Raw genomic sequence first — 20,783 nt, forward strand, 5'->3', positions numbered from 1 at the left:
TTGCACTTAGAGCAATTACTGGCTTTCACCCCGTCACCTGCCAGGGAGCAGGAGACAGCAAGGAGAAGGCAAGACAAAGGCGGCCGCGCGTTGCCCAGGGCACTGCAGGCCCCGGGGGAGGCTCGGGTTGTGTTTGTGCAGGGCTGAGGGCAGGGCGGCCGCCGAGCCCCTTTGCCGCAGAGCATCCCGCACAGGCGGAGCGGGTTGGAGCAAACCCTCGAGAGGCTCAGTGGGAACATGGGGCTGGGGGGGCAGAGCTGGGCATTACGGCTTGGCTGGGGTGGGCTGGGGTGGGCTGCACGCAGGCGAAGCCCCCGGGGCACAGAGGCAGCCAAGCAGCTGCAGGTGGGGGCTGAGGACCCCCACGGCCCCATGCCCTAGGCTGGAGCAGGCGGGCAGCATCCACAGCAAAGGAACTTTCCAGCCGTGCAAATGGAAAGGCAGAGGAAAGAAAACAGCAGCCAAGGGTGCTCTCAAAGCGAAGAGGCGGCTCTGGGCTCGGTCCCCGATGTATGAGAGTCATGCCGAGAGCCCCCGGCGTGGCGCGGTGCCCCACTGCCTCGTGTAGACGGGGCTCGTGTCCCTCTGCCTGTGCTGTGGGTGGATGTCGTGGGCTGATGCCAGGCTCGACAAGAGGTCTGAGTCCTTTGAATCCCTGGAAAAAAGCAGCAGCCCTGAGGCTGGAGGAGGGGAATGTTACTTGATTGTTTTGAGGTCAGAAAGTCCCTTTAAGATTTTTTTTTTTTCTCTCTCTCTTTCCCTGCTTGCTGCAGATGCTGGCAGAGAAGCAAGAAAATGATTGTGCTTTTTACTGCCTGAGCCCTCCAGACAGATATAAACAAGCGGGAGCCAGACCTGGCTTTGGAGGCAGACAAAATCAGAGTGAATAAGACCACTGGGTTGCGAGGCGCAGAAATAGGCCAGCCCCATTGTGCAGCACAGCCTCCCGCAGCCCCCCACCCCCCAGGCAGCCCCAGGCGCCCCGCAAACGCTTCCTGATGATGAAGATGTAGAAAAGTGGACAAAATGTCCCTGTTGCAGCTGAAGGCGTCGGCTGGGGGCTGCTGGTCCTTTCCAGAAGCCTCCTGCTCGCCGCTCAAGCCGATTGCCACGCATGAGCCGTGCACCCCTCCCTGCCCCGCTCGCCCCGCGGTGAGCCCGGGACCCGGTGGTGGCGGTGGTGGTGGTGGCTGCCCGGCGAGCCCGGGGGGCTGCAGCCAGCGGGGTCGGAGCGGGGCACACGGGGAGCCCCCCCAGCACAAAGCCGTGCCTGGGGCTCTGTCGGCCGGTGCAGGTGCCCTGGGCAGTGCAGGGAAGAGCCCGGCGGGCCCCAAGCGGGAGCGGGCGCGGGGACGACCCCTGCCCCTTTTGGGGGTCCCACCGCAGTGGGGCGCGGGGGAGAGGGGAGGGATGCGGGGGGGGCCGGAGCGGGGCGGGCGGGGGCCGCAGGGGCGGGCGGGAGGCGGGGATGCTCGGGGATGCTCGGGGGGGCCGGGGGCGGGCGGCGGAGCGCTCGCTCCATGACATCAGCGCTCGGCGGCCCCGGGGGAGCGGGCGGGGGGCGGGCGGCGGCGGCGCGGAGCGGAGCGGGGCGCTCGCCCCGGGCGGCGGCGGCGGCGGCGGCGGAGCGCCGGGCGGAGCGGGGCAGGGGATGCTCCCCGAGCCCAAGTATGACCGGTTCCGCGACGAGCCGCTGAGGGCCGCCCCCATGCCGGCCCCGGTGCCGGTGCCGGTGCCGGCTCCCGCCCCGGGGCTGGCGCAGCCGTGCCCGGCGGCGGGCGAGGAGCCGGAGGCCGGCACCACGTTCTGCATGCTGCTGCCCAGGATGCCCCAGTGGAAGTTCCCCGGCCCCGGCGGCTTCCTCAGCCGCAGCCCCTCGGGCTCCAGCAAGGAGCTCTCCTCGCCGGCCCGGCCGGGGGGCGCCGCGGAGCCCGGGGGGGCCCCGTCCAGCCTGGCGGCGGTGCTCGGCGCCTGCGAGCCCGGCTGCTCGGCGCCCTGCTCGCTGCCGGGGCTGAGCCGGCTCCGCGCCGGGGCCGGGGCCGCCAGGAAGGCGGCGCGGGCGGAGGGGGCCCGGCCGGGCGGCGAGGAGTGGAACCGCAAAGGCAGCTTCATCAGCAAGCCGGCGCAGGGCTGGCTGCACCCCGACGAGCGGGTGCTGGGGCCCGGCGTCTCCTACATCGTCAGGGTAAGTGCCGCCGGCCCCGCTCCGCCCCGGGGGCTCCCGGGAGCCCCCCCCTCGTCCCCGGGCACCCAGGGCACGCGTCCCGCGATGCCCGTCCCGGGGGACCCCCTGGAGCCCCGCGGTGCCGCTCCCCCGCAGCTGACATCCCGCGACCTGGGCGATGCCCGGCGGGACCCCGATGCCCGGCAGGACCCCGATGCCCAGCAGGACCCCGATGCCCGGCCTCCCTCCAGCCTCCATCCTCAGCTCAGGGCCCTGGAAACGCTCGGGGGGCCCAGAGGCCGCTGGCAGCCTAGGCTGCAGCTGCAAGCCTGGCTCTGGACCAGGCGCGCTGCTCAAGGCTGGGCTGAGGGCAGAGCCGGCAATCCTCCACCTTGTCCAGGGCGGCTGTGTCCAGAGGCTGCGGGCACGGGGTGGGACCCTGGCAGCCACCCCCTCCTGTACAAAGCCACAGTGGGCAGGCGGCCGGGGTGCTGGGGCCAGCATTGTGGGGGTGCCCTGACTCCCACGGAGGGATGCTGGGGCTGGCAGCGGACGCGCCCGCACGGCCTGCGGCCCCTTCTGCCGTCACGTAGCAGCCCCGTCATGCTGCCCGCGTTGTCTGTCTTGGCTTGCGAAGGATGGCACGGGGCCGGGTTGGGCCAGGGACTTGCCAGGCCAGGGGACACAGCCCTGGGACACAGCTGCCACCAGTCCCTGTCCGGGTGGTTGGAGCCCTGGCACGTGGATGAGTTTGCTGGGTCTCAGCGCAGGGTCTGGGCACGCAGCGGGGCAGCTGGACATGTTGGGGTGGGGAGCGAAATGGTGCTGTGCATGAGAGCCCTGGAGCTGGTGCCAACGGGGGCCTTGTCCCTGGCACCCAGCTCCTCTGCTCTCCTCTCCCTCGCCTGCGCGGGGCTGGTGACGGCAGCCGCAGACTGCTCTGACCTCTGTTCCTTCCCTCCCTGCAGTACATGGGGTGCATCGAGGTGCTGCGCTCCATGAGGTCCCTCGACTTCAACACCCGGACACAGGTCACCAGGTGGGGCCCCGCCGCCACCCCCGCCCAGGCCCTGTGGAGACAGGGGGACGGGGACGAGGCTGGGGGGGGCCCCGCACGCCTCACACTGGGCCAGGGGCAGCGATGCGGCAAAGGGCTCTGCCGCAGATCGATGGGAGGAAAGAGGAGAAGGGAGGTGGCCCCAGCTGGGAGGACGAACCGCCGGCCCCATGACACCAGGGGAGGCTGGGGGATGCTGCAGGCGCCTGGGACTGGTGGCCCCCAGAGCTGTGGGGAGGGGAGGCAGCTGGGAAGGGGCTGGGGTCTGCAGCGGTAACGCTGTGGGGCTCGGGGCTTGCAGGGAAGCCATCAACAGACTGTACGAGGCAGTGCCGGGCGTGAAGGGCATCTGGAAGAAGAAGGTGAGTCTCCTCCCGGGCCCATCCTTCTCTGCTCCCCCAGGGCCAGGGCTGCGGGCAGGGTGCTGGGCTGCTGGCTCTGATCGCAGCGCAGAGCCTGGGGTCTCTCGGGCACCCCCTCTGCCTCCTCCACCCCAGGAAGCCTGGTCCTGGGGGGCTGCATCGCCCCCACCCTCCTCTCCCCCGTCAGGCTCCCAACAAAGCCCTCTTTTCCATCCTGGGCAAGAGCAACCTCCGCTTCGCAGGCATGAGCATCGCCGTCAACATCTCCGTTGATGGCCTGAACCTCATGATCCCCACCACGCGCCAGGTGAGAGCCGGGCACAGGGGATGCAGCCCCCAGCCCCATCCCAGCCCTCTGCCTCCAGCCTCAGCTCCCGCTGCCAGGCAGGGGCTGGCAGCCCCCCCAGTAACCCCACGGCGGCCGTGCCCACAGATCATCGCCAACCACCACATGCAGTCCATCTCCTTCGCCTCCGGCGGGGACACGGTGAGGCTCTCTTGCCACAGCCCCTCCTCGGCTCCCCGCTTGGGGAGCGGGGACGTGGGGCTGCCCTGAGCCACAATGGGGGGACAAGACGGTCCCTGGGGCTGAGCCCCCCCGGTAGCCCTGGCCCCCCTCGCCATGCGACGGGGGGGTGCAGGCCCTGAGCACCCCCTGTGCCTCCAGGACACCACGGACTACGTTGCCTACGTCGCCAAGGACCCCATCAACCAGAGAGGTGACGCTGGCCCCAGGGCACGGAGGAGGGATGAGCTGGGCTGGGGGCGGTGTCCCTCAGTGGGGGGCGAGGGGCAGCTTGGGGCTATCCGAGGGGCTGCTGGGGACACGGGGGAAGCCTCGATCTGTCTGTCCGTCCATCCGTCTGCCCGCAGCTTGCCACATCCTGGAGTGCTGCGATGGGCTGGCACAGAGCGTCATCAACACGGTGGGACAGGCCTTCGAGCTGCGCTTCAAGCAGTACCTGCACAGCCCCCCCAAGGTGGTGGTGCCCCCGGACAGGTAGGGTTGCAGCCGGCCTGGGCACCGGGGCCGGTCCGGGCGTCCCCGTCCTTGCCAGGATTGGGGCCGGGCTGGGCAGGGTGTCCCCAAGCCGCCTCTGCTCCCACCACGTCCTGTGCAGGGTGCTGGGGACGGAGGAGTCGGCGTGGGGGGAGGACGATGAGACGGGCGAGCACGACTACTATAACAGCATCCCGGGCAAGGAGCCACCCCCGGGGGGGCTCATCGACTCCCGGCTCCGGCACGGCACGCTCCTGGGCCACGTCCGCGTCCAGCCCCCCAGCTCCAGCCCCGCCAGCCAGGTGAGCTTTGGGGCCGCTGCCGGCCCTGCAGTGAGGGGCCGGGGCTGGCCCCCCCGATGCCCTCGCTGTCTTCTCTCCCCAGGGCGGTTTAGCACTCAGGAGAGAGCAGAGCAGCCAGCTGGGACCACCCTGGGACCTGGAGAGCCAGGGTGGGTACTGCCGCGGGGGGCTGTGGCCGCAGGAGGGTGCTGGGGGCGTCGGGGCAGGTGGGGTCCCATGGGGGCTGCGGGGGGGACCCCGCTCCACCCGGCGGTGATGCCCGGTCCCCACAGGCCAGTCCTGCGACGGGTACCTGCAGGCGGACGGGCACCCCCTGGGGCCGCGGGACTACGAGGAGCACATGTACGTGAACACGCAGAGCCTGGACACGCGGGAGCCGGATGCCGCCTGCGGAGCACCGGAGGAGAGTCCCAAAAAGGACCTCTTCGATATGAGTAAGCTGCCGGGCTGGGGCCGGGGGCTGTGCTGAGGCCTGGCATCGTGTCCCAGAGCGGTGACGGCCCCGACGGCCCCGTCCTGGCTCCTGCAGGGCCTTTTGAAGATGCCCTGAAGCTCCACGAGTGCATGGCAGGGGGAGGCAGCAGCCCCCCAATTGAGGACCAGTGGCCGAGCCCCCCCACGCGGAAAGCTCCCATCGCCCCCACGGAGGAGCAGCTGAGGCGGGAGCCGTGGTACCACGGGAAGATGAGCCGGCGGGACGCCGAGAAGCTCCTGCAGATGGACGGGGATTTCCTGGTGCGGGACAGCATCACCAACCCGGGGCAGTACGTGCTGACGGGCATGCACTGCGGGCAGCCCAAGCACCTGCTGCTGGTGGATCCCGAGGGCGTGGTAAGGGCAGGGGGGCCGGGACGGGGGCGATGGGGCGGGGGGCAGCTGCCTGGGGCTTCAGGGCTGCTCTGCCCCCGGCCCCAGGTCAGGACCAAGGACGTGCTCTTTGAGAGCATCAGCCACCTCATCAGCCACCACCGGCAGAACGAGCAGCCCATCGTGGCCGCAGAGAGCGAGCTGCACCTCCGCCAGGTTGTCCGCAGGAAGCAGTGATGCTGGGGGGTACGTGAGCCCCCGGCCCGCCCCCCTGGCACCAGACTCGCTCCAGCCCGGGGCAAAGCCGAGGGAGGCCCTTCTGCACCCCCCTCTGCTCGTGCCTGTCTTCAGGGGCCTCGTGGTGCCCACCTCCAAGGGCCCCGCTGTCCGTCCCTCGTCCCCCCATCCCCACTGCCTCCCCTCCGTCACCCGCACGGGGCCCCCTGCCCCGCGCACGCCCGGACATTTATTGTGCTCAGCGGCTGGGGACAGCGCAGGGACGTGCTGGGTGAAGCTGTCAGGTTCTGCCCGTGGGGCTGCCCCAGTCCTGGGCCAGGTGGTGCCAGCCCTGCCCTGCCCACGTGCCCCCCGCCCCTGACACCCCCAGCCCAGCACCCCGCAGCTGGAGGCGTCCTGGCACAAGGGACGTGGAGCAAAGCGGGGTGGCTGCTGCTGGGAGCCTCATCCCTGGGCTCGTGGGGTGCGATGGGGCGAGCAGGCTCAGTGTGTGTGCACGTGTGTGTGAGCACGTGTGAGCGTGTGTGTGAGCATGTGCACGTGTGTGTGAGCGTGTGCAGGTATGTGGGGGGCTGCTGGGGCAGCGGCCCCCGCGCAGAGAGCCATGCCTCTCGCCAGCGCTGCTGCTCAGGACCCAAGTCCTGCCCCGGTCCCTGCTCTCTGCCAGGACATTGGGGGGCCCCCACCCGTCAGGACTGTGTCCCTGTTGGGCTCTGCCCAGCGGGGCTGGGCACAAGCACCTCTTGGAGCCAGCGCTGCTGGATTTTCCTGTGGGTCTCACGCTTCCAGTCGCCTTCTCACCAGGAGTGGCCGTGCCGCAGCACCCGTGGAGCCCCTGCAGCCCTGCTCAGCCCCCGGGGGGGGCCAGGACCGAGTGTGGGGCAGAGCTGAGCCTGCGATGCTGGGGCGTCCCCAGCCCTGGGACCCCCCAGGTGCAGTTTTGGCAGGTTTTTATGGCATTCACGGTCCCTCCTCGGGCGTCTCTGGGGTTTGTTGTTTGGGATACGTTTCTAATTAAACCTGGAAATGAGCAAGGCCCCGGCTGTTCGTGCTGCCCCCAGGCACAGAGCTGGCAGCGGGTGCCAGGGCAGCTTCTCCATCACCGCCAGCTCCCGGCCGGTCGCACCTCGGTGGCCGCACCCTGCAGCTGCCCGTGGGCACGTGTTGCCTCCGAGCCCCGGGGTGTGCTTCCAGGGCTGGGGTGCGCGGGGCTGGGTCCTGCGGGGCTGAGCTGGGAGATAAAAAAGGCTTTTGGCTGGGATTGGCAAAGGCACCAGGAGCCCTGCTGGAGCCCAGGGGCTGCGGGAGGCACGCAAGGCTTTCGGAGCCAGGGGCAGAGCAGGGCTGCTGGGGGGTCGGGTCCCCCACGGCCACAGAGCCCCGGCCCCGGTGGGCCTCTGGCTGCAAACCCCGGGCACGGCGGGGCCGCAGTGGGCTCCAGGCCAGGCTCCAGGACAGCTCCAGCACCGACGTCCACGGGGCCCCACTGGTTGCCCCCTGCTCGCTGTGCCCAGAGCTGGAGCTGGCAGCCCCAGGGGAGTGGGGTCACCCCTCGGGGGACGTCCTCCGGCTGAGGGGCCGGCGGGGTGCTGGGTGAGTCAATGAATAAAGTCAGTGCCTAAATAAAGCCTGGTAATGAATGTGTAATTTTCCATTGATAGTCGAATATCTACAGGGACGCAGCGCTTCCATCTCGGCTGCTATTTTTTGTCATGTAGTAATGCGTCTGCAAAGATAATTGCACTGTTCCCTCAATAGCAGAGGCAGGAAAAGGCAGCGAGAGCCCCTGCTCGCTTCTCTGCTGCGAGGAACAAGCCTGCACCGCGCACCAGCTGCCGCCGCTCCGCACCCGGCCTTTCGGCTGCCAGAGAGGCTGTGAGGAGGCACTGGCAGGGCTGGCACGGTGGTTTTGGGGGTATTTACCCACCTTGATTGAGGTTGTCCAGGCCGATCACTGCACCGCAGGCGGTGCACGGCCCCCCGAGCCCCCCAGCCCCGGCACAGAGGCAGGACCCTGCGGTGTGGGGAGGTGGGCTGGGAGCCACGCAGCGGCAGCGCTCTTGAAACAAAAAACAATTAAATATGAGGCCTTTATTGAGTTACGTATGGACATGAATAATGCAATTGGAGCACCAGTTCCCGGGAGGGCCGCAGCTGAAATTGGATTTCTTTCTCTGCGCTCTGCACCCCCGGAGCAGCCCCACCGCTGGGCTGGGCTGGGGGGGCCGGGGCCGTGCTGCTGTCCCTGGGGGCTCCCCGTGGCTGGGGGGGGGACACGGGGCTCTGCTTCCCAGCCTCCAGCAGATGGTAGCACACTGTCGGCTCTGCCAGGCGCGTCCCCAGCCCTGTCTCTGTCCCCAGCCCTGTCCCTGTCCCCAGCCGGGCATCCCTGCCCCACTGCACCGTGCCCAGGCCTTGCTGGATGCTGCTCCCCTCCAGCGCCCTCCAGCCCAGCCCGAGGGACCCCCGCCCGCCTCACTAACCCTCGCCCATCCCCACGCCCCCCATCGCGCTGCTCAGGGAAGGCAGCTCTGGAGCCCGAGATGGGGCCTCGTGGTTCCCCCCCCCGCCTGCAGCCACAGGGAGCTGCGTTGTCCCAGCCCCACGGAGGAGGCAGGAGGGGAAAGGGCCCCCATCCAGCCTTGCTCTGCGCAGTGCTGCCCGGTGGTCCAGAGCTTGCTTTGGAGGCGCTGGAGAATTGTTTTCTCCTGGCCTGCAAGCATTTGTTCTCTGCCCACTTCTGGCTGTGGTCTGGCACCTCCCTCTGCGCGCAGTGACTGTGGCAACGCGGCGCTGGAGGCGAGCGCTGGTCCTGAGCCCCGTACCGGAGCAGGGCTGGCTGCCAGCACGGGTGCCTGGGCACACCCCACGTCCCCGCCACGTGCCCCAGCGCCAGCTCCTGCTGTGTGCACGGGGCACTCCCGCTGCCCCTCCGCTGAGACCCGGGGCACTCGAGGTCTCCGTGGCTTTGCCCATCGCTGCCGCCCTGCTCTTGCCCCAGCCGCGCACCAGGACCAGGTGAGCTCAGTGCAGACGCTCAGCACCCTGCTCCCCCTCCACACCCCAGGGACCGCTGGCCCCAAGCCAAGTGTGCGGGCAGGGCTGGCCCAGCTCCAGCGCTCTTTGTTATCTCTGGGGAACTCAACCATTTCTGCACCTTATTTACCTCCTGTTGCACAAGGGTGGAGGAAAGGTAAACACCAGCCTTTGTTCACCATCTCCCTTTTCCTTGAGCTTCCTCATCCTCTCTCTCTTTCTTCACCCTCTGCCCCCCAGCTAGACCCCAGACTGGATGCCGTGCAGTGCCAACCCCTGGTCCAGCCATAACGCTGCCATCTCCCCTCCTCAGTGAGAAGCCCCAGCCCAGCCCCACTCCTGCACCCCCACACCCTGCTTGCCACGTCCCTGTGGCTTCTCCCAGATTTGTGCCAAGCTCCCCTTAGGTGAAGGCCACTGCTTTGCCAGCATTACTGCTCCCCACCAAGCAGGGCGATGCCCCAAGGATCTCTGAAGCCGTGGTGCCTGCCCTGCAGGGAGCACCCCCAGGGTGCTGGGAGAGGCCTCACATGGGGGAGGAGAGCCCAGCAGAGACACCAGGCAGCGCAGAAAGCAGCAAGCAGCCAGGGAGGGGACGGCTGTTCTCCCAGCCCCGGGGCACCTTCTCCCTCCCTGCCTCTCCCAGGCGCAGCCAGAGCAGGCTGCCGGCCCTTGCTGGGCTCGGCGCATCCTTCTCTTTTCATCAGCTCAGAGGCAGGATGCGGAGGGAGCCGAGACCTCCCACCTCTCGCACAGTGCTTGGCTGCAGCAACCTGCGCTGAGTGAGATCACCGAGCCGGGCCTTCGTTTCTGGTGATTACATCAAGCCCTTTGCTGTCGTGGGCTGGTCGCAAGGAGAACGGAGCCTTCCCCGCAGCCTGGCAGCACCCCAGGGCAGGCACCCAGGAGAAACAAACGCTGTCCCCATCCTGCCTGGAGCACCACCGTCCCCAGGGTTATAAATCCACAGGGCGCCCGTGCTGGGGCTGATCATCCTGGCCTGAAGGTCGCCTGCCCGCTTGGCTGCTCTGTGCCCGCAGCGATGCTCCCTGGACCCCCTGACGTTTCGCCCCCTGTGCTCCCAGCACCACCGGGCCGTGTCCTGCCCCGCGCCCCCCTGCCAGGTGTCAGCCAAACGCGTGCCGTGCGGCGCTGCCTCCCCCGAGCCTCCCTCCACGGCATTAAACCACTTGATGCTCTCAGCGGGTCCTTGAGCTCTGAGCTCCTTGGAGTGCTGTTGGCTTTGTTCGGCGCTTTGATGAGCTCAAGAGCTCGGGGGGGAGGGGGGGGGGAGCGCGCCGCGATACCGGGGGGCTCCATCCTCGGGGGGCTCCTGGCTTGGCCCAGGGCGGGGGGGACCCGGGGGCACAGCGGGGCTGCTGCCGGCTCGGGGGTCCCGGCCCGGTCCCGACGTCCCCGCGGGCACACGGTGGGAGGGTCCCGGGGGCCGGGCTGCCGGGGGTCCCGCTCCTCGGTCTGGAGGCGGCCGGGGGCCGGAGCGGGGACCGTGCCCGGCGCGGCCGACGGGGGTCGGCCCCGCCGCCCGCCCCCTGCGGGCTGACCCCTGCCCGCCGCGGCCCCGCGCAGCAGCTCGGGGGGGGCCCGGCGCGGCGCGGGGAAAAGCGGGGGCGCCGCGCTCGGAGGAATACGGCGGCGGCGCGGCGGGGAGCGCGGGGCCGCCCCGGCCCTATAAAAGCGCGTCCGCGCCCGTCAGGCTGCGGCGGCGGCGGCGGCTCCGGTCCAGGTGCGGTGGCTCCGGTAACGGTGAACGGCAACTTCCCGGTGGGGCGGGTGTCCCGTCCCGTCCCTCCCGTCCCGTCCCGTCCCGTCCCGTCCCGTCCCGTCCCGTCGGCTCCGCCGTGCGCTGCGGGGTCCGGCGGGTCCCGGTGCGTCCCGGTGCCCGTCGGCGCGGCGCGGCGGCTCCCCCCCCACCCCCGTCCCCACCCCCGGGCTGCCGGGTGCCGGTCGCGGTGTCCCGCGGCGCGGCCGGTTCCCCCCCGTCCCTTTCGTCCCCGTCCCTCCCCTGGGACCGGCGGGTCCCGGTGCCCCCGGTGCGGCCGGATCCTTCCCCAGCCTCGTCCCCGTCGCGCGCTGGGCTGGCGGCTCCCGGCGTGCCGGTGCCCGGCCCCCGGTGACGGCGCTTCCCATCGGGTCTCTTCCAGCCCCGCAGCCGGCGGCGAGATGTGGCTCCTGGAGCGGCTGCGCGGCGTGGCGGAGAACGGCGGCTCCCGGGGCGCGGGGCCCGAGGAGTCCCCGCGGGGTTCCCGCTACAGCAACGTCCTCACCCCCGACAAGATCCCCGACTTCTTCATCCCGCCCAAGCTGAGCGCGGCGCCTGCTGAGGCCGAGGGCTCCGAGCCCCCTGCGCCGCCAGCCGTGGGTCCCTCCGCCTCAGAGCAGGACCTGGCGGGGCGCAAGCCCCCGCGCAGCCCCCGGCCGCCCAGCCGGCCCCGGCCGAAGGCGACCGGCCGGCACATCATCCAGATCGAGAGCGCCGAGGACTGGACGGCTGAGGGGGGCTTCGGCACCAACGCAGACCCGCAGGCGCAGACGGCCATGTCGCTGCCCTACGTGCCCAAGGCGCAGACCTCCTACGGCTTCGCCACGCTGGTGGAGAGCCCCCACACGCGGCGCAAAGAATCGCTCTTCCACAGCGAGCACAGCAGCCTCTGCCCCTCGCCGGCCACCTCCCCCAGTGCCCAGCGCAGGGCCAAGCTCAACGGTGAGAGCGGGTCCCGGGCGCCCGCCGACCTGGGGGCAGCCCTCATGCACCCCAGCCGCTACTTCAGCGGCGGTGAGAGCGACACGTGCTCCTCAGCCGAGTCCTCGCCCTTCGGCTCCCCGCTGCTCTCCCGCTCGGTCTCCCTGCTGAAGATCTTCAGCCAGGAGAGCCAGTCCAAGGTCATCAAGCTGAAGCACTCGGTGGCCCGCAACAGCTCGCTGTCCACCGACGACAGCTCGGCCGACACCAGCCCCAGCGCCCAGCGCCGCGCCAGGAGCGCCCCGGCGGGGGGGCAGCCGCCGGCAGCCCTGGACCTGCCGCAGGGCCGAAACCGCGAGCACAGCCTGCGCCTCAGCCGGGGTGGCAGCCTGCGCCTGGCCGCCGACTACGACCCCTCCAACGCCCGTCTCCGCGTGCGGCTCATCTCTGCCGAGGACCTCTACGATGCCCTGGTCGACGTGCGCAGCATCAACTGCTGCGTCTCGCTGTGCCTCAACCCCGGGAAGCTGCAGAAGCAGCGCAGCACCATCGTCAAGAACAGCCGCAACCCCAGCTTCAACGAGGACTTCTTCTTCGACGGGCTGGGCCCTGGCCACGTCAGGAAGCTGTCCCTGAAGCTGAAGGTGGTCAACAAGGGCAGCAGCCTGAAGCGGGACACGCTGCTGGGGGAGAAGGAGCTCCCGCTCACCACCCTCCTGGCCGGCCTGTAGGCAGCCCCGGAGGGAGCTCGCCCGTGGGGCTGGGGCGCGGGAGGGCAGGGGCCAGCCCTGGCCTCTCTGGCAGAGGGTTCAGAGGGGCCCCCCCAGAGGAGGGCCGGGGCCGTGGCGGGTCTCGGGTACGGAGGGCCGGGTCCCTGGGAGCGGTCCCACCGTGGGGCGCTGCCAGCGTCAGCCCCCCCGCGGCAGCCGCAGCCTCTCCCCTCCGTCCCCTCCCAGCTCCGCTCCTGGGGCTGCAGCTCCTGGTGCCCAGCGGGAGCCGCAGGCCCTGTCCCCATCGGGAAGGATGGATGTCACCTGCTGGGCTCTTCCCTCCCTGGGTTCTGCGGTCTCCAGCTGGCCGGCACACAGCTCGGAGGTGGGTAGATCCCCGTAGCGTACTTATTGCTGCTTCCCTCAAAGCCTCAGCTCCCGGAGCGAGGCGATGGCGTGGATCTCGACTTTAATTTAAAAGTCAAGTTCGTAGTCTTGGAGACTGCAGGGAAAATACTGCAGAGGTGACCCAAGACCCAGCCTGGGGGTCCTGGGAGGCAGCCCGGGGACTGGCTGGGACCCGTGGTCTTTCTGAGCCTTTCCTGGACCCTTCCTGGGCCTGCGCAGGGCACGCAGGTTGTCTCTGCCCAACACCCGCAGCCTCTGGGGATGCCTTCCTGTCTTGAGCGATGCCGTCCGCTGCTGACCCCCCCCCCATGGGTGACAGCTCCAGGAGCTTTAGGGGCATTTGGGTCTGCCCAAACCCAGGCAGGGGCTGCCAGGGGCTGGCGCTGCCAGATGGGGGCCCAGCACCCCCTGCCCTGGGTGCATGGGTGGGCACGGGTACTGGGTGGGTGTCCCAGCAGTTGCTGAGCACTGGTGGCCATGCACCTGGGTGGCACTGGGGAAGGGCAGCAGGCGGAGGCAATGAGCTCCCTTCCCCTTTGCTGCCCACCCACCTGTGGGTGCTTGGGGGCTTGTGAGTGTCTGCACCCCCTGGGAGGGGGAGATGCAGCCCTAGGGGGGACCTGGACCCCAAAAGGGTCTGTGCTGGCCCTGCAGCTCTCCCCGGGGGAGTGGGCGCCCCCATCGCTGCCCCCACCCTGTCCTGTCCCACCCGGCCAGGGACACCGGGAGGGGGAAATGCAGGTTGGGGTGTCTGCGGGTGGGTAAAACAGCCACCTCGTTGTTGTTGGTGTGGTGTTGCCTATCGCATTGGGTTCCTGCATGTTTTTGTGGAAGGGAGCAGAAATAGCAGCGCTCCTCTGCCCCGTCCCAGCACGCGTGGACACACGCACACACGTGTCCCTCTGTGTTAACCTCTGTTGGTGGCGGTTGATGTTCCTTCCTTGTCCTTTGCAGCAGATGGCAGATTTCAGTGTTGGCTATTTATATCTGAGGCTGATCTTTCCCAGCGCGTTTTACTTCTGTCTGTAAATATGTTCCAGGTACGCGAGGCATGGTTCTGATAGCGTGATGTTTGCATGTCGGGGGGATTTGGGGTGACCGTGGCTGTTTTTCGAGCTTGTGGATGAAAACAAACCGTGCAGGACGTGAGGAGCAGGCGCAGCCCTGTCGCAGGGGATTTCCCACCTGCTGCTTCCTGCCCCAGCACCGACCAAGGGGCGCCTGCCCCCGCCCTCCCTCCTGCCCCGCGGGGCCTGGGCTCAGCCGGGGGGCGAGCAGGGGGCTGTGAGGGCTGGGATGGGACCTGGGGGGGAACCTCCTGCACCGGGGCTGGTGGGGACCCCAGGGCACCATGAGGCACATCTGGGGGCACCCAGGGGCTGGAGACAGGACCGGTGCAAACGTTTCGGTGCCCACAAAGGGCTGGGGGTGCCACGGCCACCCCTCGGCAGAGCTGTGCTGTGTGCCTTTGGCTCTGGGGAGGGGGGGAGGCTGAGAGCAGGGCCCAGGACTGCTCCTTGGCTTGGGGCTGGCCCCAGGGGAAGAACCAAGGGCCCGGCAGCTGGTGCCATCCCCCCTGCCTGTCCTGGGGCTGCCTCACCAGAGCGTGGTGCTGAGCCCCGGGGTGTGCCGTGCTGTGCCGGGTGGGTGGATGTGGGACCAGGAGTGTGGCTTGGTGGGGTCCTTCCTCCCTGTAGCTCTTTTCTAATGTTCCTGCTTTGATATTTCTGTGGCTGGATTTAATGACGCATTTTTTGGAGTGAAAAAATATATTAATACCTGAATGGAATGTTTGTTTACAGATGACTTCCCCTTTCTAGTGCAATAAAGGCATTTCTAAACCAGATGCGGGTGGTACCCCAGCTCTTGGTGTTCCCTTGCTTTCCATGGTCGCAGCTGCTGGGCAGTACCAGGGCCGAGCCACCGGCACCACCTCGGGCCTGTGCCAGGTCCCCCGTGATGGGGAGCGGTGGGGAAGCAGGGCAGGGCCCCTGCAGAGCCCCATCCGTGCAGCAGTGACCTCTCCTCGTGATGCTGCCTCTCCCCACCAGCTCTGTCCTGTGGAGCTGCAGGTGCTTTGGGGACCCCCCAACATGCCCGCGCAGCAGCGGGAGCAGTCCTCCGGGGACGATGTGGTGATGGGGAGCTCCAGCTCTTGTCCCCACCCGTGCCATAGGGGTGCCAATGGCAGTATCACGGGGGCAGCCGCTCCTCTCCCCGCAGCCGTGCCCCCCCCGAGCCCGTCAGCCTGGGCTGGGCACGCAGCGCTGTTCCGATGGGGCTGTCCTGGCACCAGCCCCACAGCAGCACCGAGGTGGAAGCCCCCGTGCCCCTGCTCTGAGTCCTTCACAGCTCAGCCCCCAGCCCCTGCACTGGATCTGCCCCTCGGGGAGCCCCCTGCCCAGCCATGTGCGTCCAACAGACTTTCCAGCTTATTTTTTCCCCCGCCTTCCATCTCTAAATCTGCTTTTAACCAGAGGCCATGAAAGAAAAGAGGGAGGTTTGTCTGTTACCTAAATGCCATTTTTCTAATTTCCACCACTCTAATAATTTGTCATTTTTAGTAGAAATAAAGAATAGGAGCACTACACAGATCCGCCCTCTCTCCTCCGGCCCCCACAGAGCAGAGAAAGCAGCACGGCGAGAGCATGGCAGGTGCCAGGAAATTTAAGTAGTTCTTTTTCTAGAGGTGTAAAAGCTACAGCAGTCAGCAATAAAAGGCGGCTGATTAAGTTAGGCTGAGCTAGATGTGGATGGGTCAGCCTCAAAACACCAGAAATCCCTGGAAAGTATTCAACATGCAGAGCAAACAGTCAGAGGGGCACAGGGGGACGTCTTGTGGGGGAAGATGTAGCTCTGAATTAGAAACCGAGTTGTGGGGGAGAGAAACGCAGCTTCCAGCAGTCGGGACTGGCCCCGAGCTGGGGTCGGGCACTGGGCTTTGTGCTGGAGGCTGCCGGGGGCCGAGGGGGGGTCCAGGGGTGGGCAGGGGGGTGCTGGGGCCGATGCTCTGGGCCCTTGGCTGGGGCAAGGCTGAGCCGAGCCACACCGATCGCTTTTCTCCTGCAGGTGTTTGGGTGCTGTCGGGGCTGGGGGAGCCCCGAGTGCCGTCGGGCAGCCCCACAGCCCCCACCCTGCTCTGATGCAGCTGCTGGTTCCAAAAAAAAACCACACCACACACACACACACACACACAAAAAAAAAAAAAAAAAAAAAAAAAAAGAAAACCAAAGCTTCTTCCCGTTGCTTGGCAACCCCTCGGCCGCCCGGTCCCGCTGCGGGGGCCGCGGGGCTGCCCCGGCCCCACCGGGGTCGCTCCCCGGCTCCGTGCTGCCGCTGCGGGACCGGCACCGTCCCGGGGGGGCCGCGGGCGCGGGGCACGGCGCGGCCCCCCCGAGCACGCCCCGGCTGCACGCGAGCATCGGGCTCCCTGCGGCACGCTCGCTCCTCGCCTTATTGCGAGCATCCGTCCTCACGGCGCGGGGGGCGGGGGGCGAGGCTCCCGCTGCTACCGGGGGGGGGGGAGCGGAGGTGAACCGGGTCCCGCACAGCCTCGCAGCCGCTCCGGGCCAGACACGAAGCCGGAGGGAGCTGCCCGCGGGGTCCCAAGCCTGCCCGAGGCAGACCGCGCTCCTCAGGCCCCGGGGACGCGGACACCGGGCGGCTCCGTTCGGCCCCGCGGCGCTGCGAGGCCTCAGGGAGCAGCACGGGAGCAGCAGCCGCTGGGGTGTCCCCGGGGCTGGCAGCGCTGCCGGTGCCACCGGCTCACGCTCGGGTGATTTTGCTGTTCCGGGTGATCTTTGCTCTCGCACTTTGAAGCTGGCAGCCTGACAAGCACCTGGGGCCAGGGCACGGATCCTGCCCCAGGAAGGCAGGGAGCGGGCAGGAGGTGCCGCCTCGGGCTCCCCACCCGCCCCGGCTACGTGGGCTGGGGGGGCCTGGGATGAACACGAGCACGGGGCTCGGACCCGGGGCCTGGACACGCGGAGCTGTGGGACAGGCGAAGCCCCAGGGGCTGTGCTCAGGGAGAACGCGTCCCTCGGGAGGCGAGGGGGAAAGGAAAGCACCGTGGCTGCTCTGCAGTGCGAGGGATTTTTCCCGACCTCTCCTCTCTGTCTCCAGTGACCTCCTCTTTTCCAGCTGCCTGCTGGAGTTTTAAAGGCTACCTGTGAAATGTTTGCAGCATGTCCAAAGCATCAAGTAGGCCCAGGTGGGAGGGAAAAAAATGGCATAAACAAAGCAGACGGGAGGATTTGTTAAACGCCAGCAGCTGCTGGCAAACACTTTAATATCAGTGCAGACAGGCACCGATCGATACAGCAATTTGGGGCCGCTGGCTGATCTCTGCGCGGTGCCCGCAGCCTCTGCCGGCATTACAGCTCCGGCGTGGGGTGCTGGTGGGGGGGCTGGTGCTGGTGGGGGGGCTGGAGCTGGGAGGGCTCCGGGTGCTGGGAGGGCTCCGGGTGCTGCGGGGGTGCTGGCAGAGGTCGAGCTGGTGCGGGGGGGCAGTCAGAGCTTGGCTCTCCCCCCACCCGCCCCCCAGATTTCGGGCAGGGGGACGCACCTCCTGCCGCGGGCTCCTCGCGGGGCAGCGGCCGCCCCGTGGCCGCCGGGGTCCTGCCTGCGGCCGGGAGCCGGGAGCCGGGAGCGGGGCCGCCTCCAGCGGCGCGGGCAGTGCCCAGGGACCGCGGTGGCCGCGCCGCGCGGAGCTCGCCTGGCATTGCCATGGCGATGCAGAGAGAACGGCGCCCGCTGCCAGGCGGCGGAGCGGGGAGGGCCGCGGGCCGCGGGCAGCGCTCGCCCCGGGAGGAGCCGCGGCCACGCGCGGCTGCAGCGGGGGGCGAGCGGGCAGCCCCCACACGCCCACCCCCAGCAAGCTCGTGGCGGCCCGGGGGCTGCTGAGCTTGTCCCGGCCGTGAGCCTGTGGAGCGGAGGTGGGGCCGCATCGCACCGCGCTGAAGCCCTCAGCACCCCTCGCAGCCAGGACAAAGCCAGAGGTGGCACCAGGCAGCGTGTAAATATACAGACAGACATATACTCGAACCCTCGACTCTCACCGCTGCCAGGTTATAATTAATTCCTATTTGCAGCTCAGTCCAATTTCCTTCACACAGCTCCCAATTCAATCCAATTGCCGTATGAGATTTCTGTAATCACTAATCTTATCAAGCCCATCAGTGTGAAGTGAGAACGCTGCAATTAGCAGGACCAGGAGCAGGGCGGAGTGGAGCAGCAGGTGATGTGCTGCTCAGCGAGTATTTATTTCACCTGTGCCAGGGGAAAGATGGTGCTTGGCCAAGCGTGTGCTGGGGCTGTCCCTGGGCTGCCTGGGATGGGCTGTGGACGATGCTGGCGGGGGGAACAGGCTCAGCCCTTCCAGCCCCACTGCTGGGAGGCAGGGCTGCTCCTGCCTCGCTTCTTACCCCGCCTGGGTCCCCAAGTCCCAAAGGGGAAACTGAGGCTCAGTAGCGATGCAGGGGAGTGCTGAGATGCTAGCTGTGGCAGGAAGAGCCTGCGGGTGAGGCACCGAGCGCTGCTGGGCTCCTCCGAGGGGTGCAGTGGGGCTCTGGCCACCCTCTGGAAGCACAGCGCCGAGACACCGGTGAGGAGCCAAGAAACGCGAAGTTGATGCTGGCGGAGTGTCCTTAAACAGAGCTGCCTGCGCCGCTGTTTGTCACAACAGTAGGAGTTAAAGACGAAGTGTCAGCCTGGATTCTGGATTTCCTGGCTCTGCTTGCCGGCGCCTCAGCCCCACTCCCTTTCCCAGCCCTGCTCACGCTGCTGCTCGCTCCGTGTCTGAGCAGACGGAGGCTTAGGCTCTAGGGGCAGGAGGAAGCTGTTCACATCCTGCCTGCCCTCCCACCGAGCATCGCCGGCCTTTTGGCAGTTGCAGTGGGAGAGGCTGCTTTGGTCCTGTCCTGTCCTGACCCCGTGGGGACCAGCTCAGTGCCCACCCCACCAGGCACCGCTGCAAGCCCCGGGAGCGCCCTGTGCTGCAGCCCCTCTGGCCTGGCCCCATCCCGGGGTACAGCTCAGGGGGATCCTGCCCCACGCTGCTGTCCGCGTGGTTTTGGAGCACTCTGTTTTCCTCCCACTGCCGCTGGCTGGCTGCCTGCAGCCACAGGGGCATTGGGTGGTGGGATCAGGCCCACCCGCCAGGCTGCTCGCTCGGGCCCGGCTACCTCGGTGCCACCGGGGCCCTCCCTGCACCCGCCGGGACCGGGGGGGGCGGCAGCGGGGGTGAGGAGCGGCCGCTCGCCCTGCTCGGTGCAGAGGCTGGTGCAGATGCTGGGCACCCCGGGAGCGTCGCCGCACACCGCTCCTGTGGCACGCGGGACGCCCCCGGCAGCATGTGGAAGGGCCATCAGGGTCCCCATCGTCACCACAGCTGCGGCGGCCACGGGGCTGAGTGGCACGGGCGCTACCAACAGCTCTCGCTGCGCCGCCCCCGGCCGTCTGTCGCTGCTGACACTCACCGACAGGAATAAACTCCAGCACCTGCCATATGCTTCGCTACCTCTGCTGCCTGTGCTCACTTGTTACTCGCCGTTTCAAACGACGGGGCTGCGTCCGCGTGGGCTGTGCCCCTGTCAGCAGGGAGGAGGGGTGGGGGCAGCTCCGGGGGCGCGGGGTCTCTGACGGCTCTGGGTCCCTGCCTCCTCCCCAGCCCGCGGGTGAAGCCCGGCCGCTTTCCGCCCTGTGCAGGCACGGCCGCTGTGCCGGACCCGTCCCGTGCGGCAGCTCCGCGGCCCGGCCTGGGGGCGATGCGGGATCGGGTCCCTCCGTGCCAGCTCTGCCCCTGCCGCTGGCTCGCGGCCGCCGCCGCGCCTCGCCGGGCACCGACAATGCCCCCGGCCGGGCGCTGCCGCCGAGCCTTTGTGCCGGAGCCGGGCACGGCGCCTGGCGCTGCGCTCGCCCGCCCGGGAGTGGGGCGCCGGCGGCACGGGTCCATCCCCTGCACCCCGAGGTGGGACGGGGAGCCAGGGCGGTGGCGGCTCCGGGTCCTGCCTGGCCGCTGCCCCGTCCCTGGGGGATGCAGCACAAGCCCGGGGGCTCGGCAGGATCGGCCTCCAGGAAGGAGATTGAATCCGCTGCAGAGGCTCTGAGCCGCCAGTCTGTTCCCTTCCCTCCCGAGCTGCTCCGTGTGTTTAATGATCCCTGCAGCTGGGAGAATTAATCTCGTTTTAGGAGTGGATGTACCAGAGCGCAGCTCCCAGGCAGGGGGGCTGGTGGGGCTCGGAGCAAGGGAGCGACCTTGGCGGACGGCGCCGGCCGCTGCTGGCCCCGCGTGTGCCGGGCCCCCGGGCCGAGCTCCAGCCCCCGCGAGCCCCGGAGCCGCGCAGGAGGACGGGGAGCTCCGAGCACGAACAGCGGCCGCCTGCCTTCCCGTGGCATCCCGCGTCCTGCGCGTGGTGCTAATTGCACCATGCAGCTTTGATTCCTGGTTTTAATTGCAACCTAACGAGGCCGGGGCAGCAGGAGAGGAAAACATCGAGCTTAAGGGAAACAAATTGGGAGAGAAAAGAACATTTACTGGTGACTAATAGGTCTGTGGATCGGCGCGTGTGTTTGCCTGCCACAGCGCGGGATGCTGCCAGCACGAGGAGGAGAGGGGATTTCTTCCACGCGTTTGGCAAGCCGAGCCGCCGCTTCATCCTGGGGCCCGTGCTGTCTCTGGGTTATTTTTAACCCCTGTTGCACAAAAGCTGCCCCCTCATCCCCAAACAGTGGATTTTGACTGCTTGCACAGGGATTGGGGCTAAATCTTCTAATTCTAACAAATGTGCCAGTTTATACACTGGGCTGAGCTCATCAGAGGGAACCAAGACTAATTTGGTGCGGATGACAGGAGGAAATTTCTGGAGCTGGCTGCCATCCTGGCACCCAGCGCCGGGGTGCCCGCTGCCTTGAGCCAGCAGCACCGTGGCCGGTGAGGGCGTCCCGGGGGGGGGGTGAGCGTGGGGCTGGGGTGAACGGGGACCTGGTGGGGATGGGGACT

The 20,783-nt window shown here is 68.3% G+C and overlaps 2 protein-coding genes across 2 annotated transcripts; both read left to right on the plus strand.

Moving 5' to 3' along the window:
- Positions 1-1,609: 1,609 nt before the first annotated feature.
- SHC2 (SHC adaptor protein 2) lies at positions 1,610-7,515 on the plus strand. The gene is made up of 12 exons (XM_082780342.1): positions 1,610-2,185; positions 3,133-3,203; positions 3,523-3,583; positions 3,771-3,890; positions 4,017-4,070; positions 4,251-4,302; positions 4,457-4,583; positions 4,705-4,885; positions 4,968-5,034; positions 5,158-5,319; positions 5,415-5,716; positions 5,801-7,515. Exons 1-12 carry the CDS (start codon positions 1,652-1,654, stop codon positions 5,927-5,929), a joined length of 1,860 nt encoding a protein of 619 aa, XP_082636468.1. The 5' UTR covers positions 1,610-1,651; the 3' UTR covers positions 5,930-7,515.
- Positions 7,516-11,146: 3,631 nt separating this feature from the next.
- C2CD4C (C2 calcium dependent domain containing 4C) lies at positions 11,147-14,067 on the plus strand (the record flags this gene model as incomplete). Its single annotated transcript, XM_082779753.1, has 1 exon — positions 11,147-14,067. The coding sequence occupies one exon, from the start codon at positions 11,147-11,149 to the stop codon at positions 12,395-12,397; it is 1,251 nt and encodes a 416-aa protein (XP_082635879.1). The 3' UTR covers positions 12,398-14,067.
- Positions 14,068-20,783: the final 6,716 nt, after the last annotated feature.

This window comes from Aythya marila (assembly GCF_965140915.1).
Source record: "Aythya marila genome assembly, chromosome: 27".
Taxonomy (NCBI): Eukaryota; Metazoa; Chordata; class Aves; order Anseriformes; family Anatidae; genus Aythya; species Aythya marila.

Coding starts and splice junctions, on each gene's coding strand:
- SHC2 (XM_082780342.1), top strand. CDS start 1,652: ATGCTCCCCGAGCCCAAGTATGACCGGTTCCGCGACGAGCCGCTGAGG. Junction 3,204..3,522: donor ACCCGGACACAGGTCACCAG/GTGGGGCCCCGC, acceptor CGGGGCTTGCAG/GGAAGCCATCAACAGACTGT. Junction 4,303..4,456: donor GGACCCCATCAACCAGAGAG/GTGACGCTGGCC, acceptor GTCTGCCCGCAG/CTTGCCACATCCTGGAGTGC.